The sequence below is a fragment of the Sander lucioperca genome, chromosome 21 (genome assembly GCF_008315115.2).
Source record: "Sander lucioperca isolate FBNREF2018 chromosome 21, SLUC_FBN_1.2, whole genome shotgun sequence".
In the NCBI taxonomy this organism is placed as follows: domain Eukaryota; kingdom Metazoa; phylum Chordata; class Actinopteri; order Perciformes; family Percidae; genus Sander; species Sander lucioperca.
This window is the reverse complement of record NC_050193.1, coordinates 6,646,678-6,656,530: the sequence shown is the minus strand read 5'-3', so window position 1 is coordinate 6,656,530 and position 9,853 is coordinate 6,646,678. Positions and strand designations below refer to the sequence as shown.

At 42.2% G+C, this 9,853-nt stretch overlaps 1 protein-coding gene across 1 annotated transcript; it reads right to left on the bottom strand.

Annotated features, from left to right (window-relative positions):
* Positions 1-3,036: 3,036 nt before the first annotated feature.
* On the bottom strand, positions 3,037-9,853 carry rdh8a (retinol dehydrogenase 8a). The gene is made up of 6 exons (XM_031312753.2): positions 9,467-9,853; positions 6,941-7,102; positions 5,563-5,742; positions 4,517-4,610; positions 4,235-4,418; positions 3,037-4,068 (listed from the first exon to the last, which is right to left on the bottom strand). Exons 1-6 carry the CDS (start codon positions 9,570-9,572, stop codon positions 3,841-3,843), a joined length of 954 nt encoding a protein of 317 aa, XP_031168613.1. The 5' UTR covers positions 9,573-9,853; the 3' UTR covers positions 3,037-3,840.

The following is a 9,853-nucleotide window of genomic DNA, read 5'->3' as shown; positions in this document are numbered from 1 at the left end:
TTTTTGTTTTATTGCTTTTTGGACTCAGTCATGCTCTTTAACTTGTCTTGCCTACAAACAGGAGTTTCAAGTTTCTTAGCAAAATCTGTGTATTGACATCAGCGGCTTTGCTGTCAGACTCCTATTGTGAAATATTACACCAATCCTACCTTATTGTCCACAATAACAACAAGAGGATCATGTTACCTCAATTCAGATTACATCATATCTAAGTCCAGCACAATCAACCATCATCCCCTTGTTTGACAATTAGAATGCTTGTACACAGAATGAACCCTCTAATCACAGAGTTTCACAGTCATTGGAACTGGTAGTTTTGAGAGAGTGAACGGAGCGGAACACAACGATACGGTAGTGGGCAAACTGAGTCGCAGTCTGGAAATTCCTGCTGGATTGTTTATGTTCTGGAAGAGCAGTAGGGAAAGGGGGCAACGCTAATGTAATGATGGTGACAATAGCGGTTCTGTGTCTGTAAAACAATGTGTATGACTGGCCAGCTAGAGCCAGGATTCTTTTGATTTATGTTCTGACCTCCAAACGATCCTGAATGGCCTCGCAAACAAGCAGTTCTACTCAGAACGAGAGATGATGACCCCCCCCACCCCCCCTGTTCCATGTGTGAATAAACAAGTGACCCACGTTGGGTCTGTGAGAGGTCACTGCACAGCGGAGTTATGGAGATGGACAGAGAAGAGGGCAGACAGACAGTGAGCCTCAGAGAGACAGAAAGTGAGTGAGTGAGAAGGACAGAGAAAGGGAATGGACAGAGAAGGAGAGATAGATGTTGTGTGTTTGTTTCTCCCTGTGGCCTCTGCTGCCCTAATGGACCCGGCCTCCACAGGCAAGTCACAGGGCAACTTGGGCTTCTCCTGTTTTGACTATATAAAGATTGATAGCTCCCCTCAGACCCCAGATCAGCTCTATGGATAGTAATATGTCCCATGTGGCTACTTCTCCAGCCACACGCAGCCATGTAAATAGTGGCTGACCTCCACCTTTGAATATATTTCTGATCCTGGAATCAAGTCATATGGCGGTTCTGTGACACTACTCAGACTTATTCAGAAAGGAGCCTTGATAGCAAGGCAAATAATAACAGAAACAGATAAGTGGAGCCACATTTGTATCCATCCTGACCTGGGATCAGGCTGAAGCACCCTGTCTAGACATCAGCTCCACTTACATTCCTGCATCCCACAGCACCCAGACCTTTTTGTCTTTCTTTTGCTTCCTCTGCTTTTTTCACACTTTCCCTCTCTTCTTTTCTCTTTCCCATTTTCACAATTCAGTTCTAACAATTTCCTGATCTCTGCAGCACACTTTTGTTTTTGATCTCTGACTCCCTAGTCTATCCCATCACTCTCTGAGTCAGGCTTAGGTGTGGTTCTCTGGGGTTGATGACAGTTAAAGGAGGATGCGGTAAAATGGCTGAACCAGCAATGACCCGGCTACAGGGTGGAGGAGATTTCAAAGAATGTATCCTACAAAGATAACTTTTTAGGTTCCCCTTTTTTCCTTCTCTCTACTCATGTTTACTTTTCAAAATGCAAGTGGCTTGTTTGTCAGTACACAACAAGGATGCATAAAAAACAGAGCCCATGCATGTTTAGTGGCTCAGTAATTGTGACAGGAGTACAATTAAGGGAAGACCTAACCACGTCACGCTGCCCTCATTATACTGCAATTACGTTCTTGATTGTGAAACAAAGGTGCACAACAATGGTTTGATAAGACCCCTTGTTTAATGAGACTTTGCTGTAACTCCTGTGTTCATTCAATTAGTAAACAGGTCTTCCATTCAGGACTGGGCACCCCAGTTCTCATCTTCCCAAATGCGACACACACCCACCCCTCACTACCCCCTGCCCTTAGCCTTCAGCGTCCCACATTGGGTCTTGGCATCCCCCTAAACATTCAAGACACACAGACTCCTCCCCCAACCTCCTACCCCCCTTCCCCTCAACCCCTGCACACACACCCATTTGATTGTGATTGACAGCGTCTTTGTTCCATTGTGCGGAGCTGTCGCCTCTGATGAAGACACATACACAGAGCTGAGGCGCTGCACTCATTGTACACCGCACAGAAACTACAGGTCTGCAACCAGTTGCACTGTCCTCTGATGAGGAGCTCCAAGAATTCGATGAGTGTAACCAGCCTGGACATGGCAGGATGAGACAGGGTGTGTGCAGCCAGGACAAACTCTGGCTAGGCTACCCAGGCCTCTCCCAGTGTGGACCAGGGGGTCCAGGCCCTATGGGCTGAGGGGGCCAGCTGGAGAGGGAGGCTGAGGGCTGCGCAATGTGTCTGAGGAGGCCGTCATTAGGGTTCACCCCTCCTCAGGGATGGGAACCAGGTCACATTCTCTCACACGGCACAAAGCAGGGTGTGTGTGTGAGAGGGGTGGGGGTTCAAGGGAGGGGTTTTCATGGGGAATAGGCCATGACCTCTTTATATCCATCAACAGATCACTAACTTGGCCCATAGACATGATCATACAACACACACACACACACACACACACACACACACACATGCATGCAAACACATGCTAATGTGTGCGTATGTGCACAGGCAAGAAAGCACACAAATATGCAAAAACAAGTACGTGCTCCTCAAGAGGCATTATGTGTGTCTTTACCTGAATATGGTCCCAATAGCTTATTTGTTACATGAAAACTTTCTATAATGCAAATTACAGTAACCATTCAAAATCATCAGTGTGTATTAATGTTGACTATTGTGTTATTGAAACATATAGTTACAGCTCCAATGTATAAAACAAATCTGCTGATAAAAAGGCCAGTGTATGCAAGATTTAAACTATTTAATTATATTGCACTTGTCTATCTCAGGCCACTTAGGACAAATTCCTTTACACTACAGCTCCAGCTCTGCTGCGGATGATCCTGTGAAATCCACAGTTTGGCTGCCAGGGAAAACACTGTGAAATACTGCCCCCTCATGGTATTCAAGGAGTCTTGCAGACAGAGAGAAAATCCTTAGACTTACATTACTGTAAAGTATCAAGAAAAATTATTAAGGATAAATCAGAATTCTGTTTATTTTTAAATCAAGATGCTAGATTAAAAATATCTTACACCCCTTCACAAACCTTGAAAAACATTCAGTTTATCAAAAGATTATAAAATATGATTTAACAGCAGTTATGGCCATGAGAACACTATGCTATGGAAAACATGAAATTAAGCTTAAGGGCACAGCACAATAAAAGCAGATATATTCTTTCCGTCTTTGTCATACATGTTATAACTCTGGTGAGCCTGATTGAATTGTTAACTAGGCAGCTACAAATTATAGCATATTATTTCTCTATAATGTTATTGTTTCTCTCTGTAACTGAGTTCATTTTTTGTACTTTGTTGTCTGTCCATGGGGCTTGTATCTCATGTCATGCCTGTGTGTGTTATTAAATGATATAGACATCTAACCTCTATATAGCCACGCCATATCTGACAAAGGCATGGCCTTAGCTTTATAGTATGTATGTACAATAATCCAATGTGTGTGTTGCTTGTATTTCTGTGTTTTTGCATATGTATGTTTCTCTGTGTGTGTGTGTGTGTGTGTGTGTGTGTGTATATGTGAGTACATGAGGTCATTCTGCATACATCTCTGTGACAAACTTGTGCAATTGTGCATGTTGTCTGGCAAAGCTTATCATGGCAGTTTCGTTGAACTAAAAGGCACCTCCTCTCTCCAGGGTTAATGGCTCTAGTCTGCCTGCTTAGCCCAAAACCTCAGGATAAGGCAGTAGGAACTGGGTGGGGTTCAACAATATGGGAAGGTAAGGATAAGGGGCAGGGTTGGACACCCTCTTCAGTTAGGTGAGACGGTGCGTCTACGCAGGCAGCTGCATGTAAGGCACTTGAGGATGCTCATGGTGATGTGCATGAGAGGGCCAAAATTGAAGAGTAGGTTGTAGAAGGTGTTGACAGACAGGCCACCAGTCTCATCTGCGTACTTTAAGGCCACAATAGGCGTGTAGAGGCTGTTAGTCAGATTCCTGAAGCGAGGGCTGTTCGACTCAATAACCTTTTTAGTGCACTGGAGAGACGAGAAGCAAAAGAAAGTTTTGACTGATTTTATTGCTATGTAGGCTGGTTAAATGTTTATAACAGTTAGTGATCAGATAAACAGAACATTGATTCTTGAATCCTGAAATAGATTGGTAAAATGTTGTTAGTAAAAAGTTAGAAACCAGTTCCCTTACTTTAGCTATGTCCTCTGGCGTCTGGCCCATGGCTTCAAATATATCTATGGATGACGGCAGGTAAACGTCTTTAAAATAACGGACTGTGTCGGCATCTACTCCTGGATACTCCATCTTGGCCACATCCTCCATCATCTTTGTCTCAAACTCAGTGTGCACTGGGCCGGGCTCAATCATGGACAAACTGCGGGGAGTCAAATGCAGAAAGGCCCGTGAGGGAGCATGTACAGTACAAAGCATAGACAGATGTAAAAGCAGAACAGAGGAAATAGGGTAATCTACCGGATATTGAACTTCATCAGTTGCACGGCCATACTCTCACAGAAACCTTCCATGGCAAACTTAGAGGCAGTGTAAACATCATTGAACACCACTCCTAAATCAACAAAACAGAGAGATAAAGGATAGCATCACAGCAATGTATTATCACATTTCACAGCACTCTGTTAACAGCAGACATGTGTCAAACATAATTTACACATAAAGGCCTAAGATACTCAAATCAACCAAGAAACAGACATATGTCACATATGGAAATGCAAGTGCCAGACAGAATATGAAAGTCAGTTTAGCCTTCTTGCCTGTGATTAACAACTTATCTGATACTTTTCTAGCAAACCCCACCCATCTGGCACTTCAAACAAGTTCAAACAAACTTGATTTGGAACTCCTTGCTATTTGACTCAAGTCATGTCAGCAGATCTTTACTGAAAATGTCTAACATAGGCAGACAGCTAATAAATAGAATAAAGCTAAGCCTTTAAATAGAGATATGTACTACTGCTATTGGAAAACAATACATTTTAGAAGGTTAGATCAAGATAAAAAGCATCCGCTACAGTGTATTCTTTTAGCATTTTACAGTAAAAAGTGCTTGTTATGTCATACAATTCAAATAATTATAGTGTTTCAAGTTTGTTAAGTGCCACTGAAATTGCTTCACATGGTATTGTAAACTGATTTCTGACTTCACTAATTCAATAGATCCTAAAGCACAGAACACACTATGATTTACAGCTCAATATAAGTGATGGTCTGCAAAAAAAAAGTTTATCTTGTAGCTTGCAGACATTTAGAATTAAATTCTCCTGCTTTTCAATTGAGTTTTAGGCTAGCTAAATATGCCAGTTATACAAATAGTATTGCGTGTGATTTATCAAACTGGTTTACAATGTCTAAGTGCAGTGCTCCTGTCTACACCTGCAAAGTCTTAAAACATGCCTTTTCATGGTCGGTTGGAATTGTAAATATCTTTTCTTGTGTTATCAGATCAGACTTAACTGGAATGCAGATTTTATTTTGCATTGTTAAATATGCACAAATCATACCCTGAAGACCCATGACACTGCTCATGACCACGATGTGTCCTGAACGCCTCTTCTTCATGTCTGGCATCACTTCTTTGATCATGCGAACAACACCGAAGAAGTTGGTCTCAAATACTCTTTTCATCTCCTCGATGCTGATGCTTTCCACAGGTCCCAGCAAGCCCACTCCTGCATTGTTTACTGACAGGAAACACACAGACGCAGAGATTACAAACCTGTAATTATTAAAGCAGTTGAGATATTGTTTTCTTAATATGAAGTGATATCTGTATTGTTTGCTATGTTCACTTGCCTTTCTACAAGAATAGATCCCTAATTGATAGATTACAGATGGTATCTCTTGATATTGCCACCAGATGTCAGTGTGTGACAACAACAGAGAGGTGTGATGTAACACAAGTCCATGTTGAAGGGCCTCTGGGTCTTGAGTAATTAGGTGAAGGGGGATGCAATGTTGAATGGAGGCAGGTTTATAAATAGAACCTTTATCCAGACTAAAGGGTTAAACACAACAACTGAAAAGAGTCAGCTATATGTGTGTGTTATTAATCTAGCAACTTACAATTTACCAAATCACCATCAAATGTTTTTATAGAGTGATTGATCAATACCAAGGACCCAATTCATTTCTGGTGACAGGCTGAGATTTCTGGGTTTGAAAATACATTGCATGCTTTGTTTTAGCTGTATGGACCCCCCCCCCCCACATACACACACACACACACACACACACACACACACACACACACACACAGAAATAAATAAGCAAAAGAAGGTGTCATGGGCAGACAGAGTTGCTGACTCAGTTTCAGCTATATTTCACATACTCAGGATATCAGTATGGTGGTGCTTTCTGTTTGGGTGCAGAATCTATCTGCCCACTGGAATTTCAAGACTCTCCCAATCTCCTCCCCCCACCTACTCTTAATGTCAACTGCAAAACCACAGAGGACAGCGCTACAGGAGACCACCAAAAAACATTTCAGTTACTTCCAAACTTTGTCCTAAAGTTGTGATATTATTACAGTAATAACACTGTACTGCGATAGTTTGCTTTTCCACTTGACAAGTCTGTTAGACTTTTAGTGTTACGTGGTATGACATTACTAATTATGTTAGAGTAAATACGGGCTACTTTCGCAGGAAGGTTGAAGGTTAATGTTCTATGCATTTGGTTATCACACAGATAAGAAACTGAACAAGGTCATATAATACATAACATAATGACTTTAGGTTACATACTTAAATTATCAACTGTTCTTAAACATATGATAAAAGAAATGAAGCACATGTATACAAGATAGATCAAATGTTATTCCAAGTTAGGAAAGGGGTCGAATGATAGATGCAGGCCTAGTTTCAGGTGTTACCCACTTACTCAGGATATCAATATGGCGGTCCTTGATATTGTTGATGCACTGCTTGACTGACTCGTCACTGCACACGTCTAGTGGAAGCAATATCAAGGTCTTGCCATATGCATCTCCTGCTGCCTCCACTAGCTTGTCTTTCTTCTTCAGGTCCCGCATGGTGGCAATGACTTATAGGGAGGGACGGAGAAGCGGAAAATATTATTTTAATTAATATAATGTGGCTTCAAACTTTACAAAAAGAGCCTCTATAATACCAGAAACTGTTCTTTAGACTTGTACAGTAACACAACTTGGAACCACATACAAATACTTCATCAATATCATCACAATCAAGATAACGTTTTATTGGAGTCCATATTTGTCCTTTTTTAAATTCAGTCATTTAGAAAACCATGAATACTTCTTTTCTGTAATTAAAAAAAAAAAATCTTGACCCATTGCCACATTGATGAAATGACACACAGTACTGCGAAACCTCTGATCTACTGAACTAAAGCTTTCCTGAACAAACACACACACATACATACACACACACACACACACACAAATATATACACACACACACACACACACACACACACACACAAACACACAGCTGTCAGACGTGCAGGTCAGAGTTCTTTTCAATGACCACGCCTGTCAGTTTACAGGACACAGAATTGATTTCCTCCGAACTTTACACGCTGGGCAACATTAACCCACATTCAGCACAGGAATCTATCATGACCAGTGACAGCAGCTATCAGCACAGTGTTGACTCGGCTTTCATGGCTTCTTCCATGTTGTGTGTTATGCTGACACTTTGCTGACTGACGTTATCTAGCAGAGAAAAAAGAGAGACTGTGCTGTTGCACATTGGTAATCGGGGAGTAAACAACCTCCTCTTCACACATTCATCTGAATCTACCTGTTGTCCTTGACAGATAAAGGCAACCCCTCATTCTTGTCTGATCAGAGACAGGGTTGGATAAGTAAGATTAAAAGAGGGATTGCAGTGCTGTAGAGGTTTTGCATTGCCATGCAATGTTATTAACATTTGACGAATAGTAATGAAACTTGGCCCTATTTTAAAATATTGCTGTGTAAGTGTCATGCGACTTGTCAGTGCAAGTTGTCGAATACACACAATGCATTACACAAGGACGTCTCATGAAGTCTAGTTTAGTCTAATCTTGTGATTTGAAAACTGTGTCCATGAAGCAACAAAGAGATTTACGTATTGGTAGAGAAGTGAACAAGAGATCCATTGTTCTTCTGGCTCCTGCAGGAATTACTCTTGGGCTGCTTAAACATTCTTGAATGAACCACATTGCATTGCACACACAGAGGTCTTTTAGGGGGTTTCTCTGAGTTTGGTGCATGTTACTGCAACTAATTATTACTTTTATGCGCAATGCAATATTTAATCTCTGTTGGATTTCCTAAGGGCCCTGGGAAAAGGGCAGATCAGCTTCATTGCTCAGAGGTGGCCTTATTGAAAGCAGGTCACATTGTGAAAAACAAATCTGCACAGACCAATGTTCTGAGAGCAGTTAATCACTTTTGCTTTGCTCATCTATTTCACGGTAATAAATCCCATCAGATCCTGATGGCCCTCAAAGAAGAAAAAAACTTGCACAGTGGTACCTAAAGTGGCAAAAGGAGAGCAGTGATAACTTGGCTAAAATTAGTTTAATAAGAAGACAACTGCTGAAATCATTGGGGTTCACTGTCACAGGCCTAGCCAATTCTGTTATTCTGCATAAAGTCACATCTAACAACAAGGGGGGGGGGTCTTAAATGCAAACTCTACCAAAAGGGGTGGGGGTGGGAAGGTGGTCTAATGTAATTCTGTCTGAGGCTCCATGACATGGAAAGGTTTTGGATCTCCAATCCCTGGAGTGACATTAATGATGGCTGGGAAGCAGGAGAGGAGACCCACAGACCAACAATGTCAAAGTGGGACACCCTAACTCCACTGTGCACCAATGAAGACTTCAAACAAGGCCCTTGCTTTAGAGTGAACCCTCGCTTGTACAGGTCTCAAACTTTGTCCCCCTTTCAACACTCGCTCCAGTGAGGGGACTATAGGCACATTAGACACGGCACTAAACCGGAGCAGGAGGTCTACAATTCACTGCGATAAAGGAGGCTTTGTGCTGGAGAAGTCACTTGAAAGAGAACTGACAAGACTCTTTTTATGATTCCGCCTGGAAAGAGGCATCCTTGCAAAACCCTACCCTGGAAACTGCGCTTTCAGATGATAATTATTGAACCAAAGGGGCGACTGAATCCCAGACCTTACAAAAGGATATGGATCCGATATCACAAGGGTTAGCTATCTTAATGGACACTACACCAAAACACTTATTTGTGTTAGGACGGGAGTTGCGCATGAAACTCAACCGAACTTTGTGCGTAAAGGAGGGTTGGTGCAATGAGCTTTGCAGGGAAAAGTAAACACGGAATAGGTTTTCAAGCGAGCCACACTGTTACATGCTTGCTGCTAATAGGTCCGATCAAAGAAACAATGTAGAAGAAAGCGCATTTACCATGGTAACGCTTCTTTTCATCTTTGGCCAGCGTGACGGCGATTCGTAACCCGATGCCGGAGGAGCAGCCGGTGATCAGCACAACTTTCTGCCCGCTGTTCGCCATGATTTGTCCGGGTAGGCGCTGTGTTTTTCAGCGGTCCTCTGCTGTGGATGGTCGCTGCCGAGGGAGCTACCGATCACCGGACTTTAAAAAAGTAAAGCGGATCATGCAGCCACCGCAGCCATGTGAGCCTAGCTAATTCAGTCACATGTTCAATCAAATCAGTAACCAAAAAAGACGTGGCATTGAAAACACCTCGTGTAGACAGGATTTTAAACTTGATAGGTGCCGCCTGCCCTGAAAATGAAGTTAATTCCTTTAAAATGTGTGGCCGTGCATGCGCA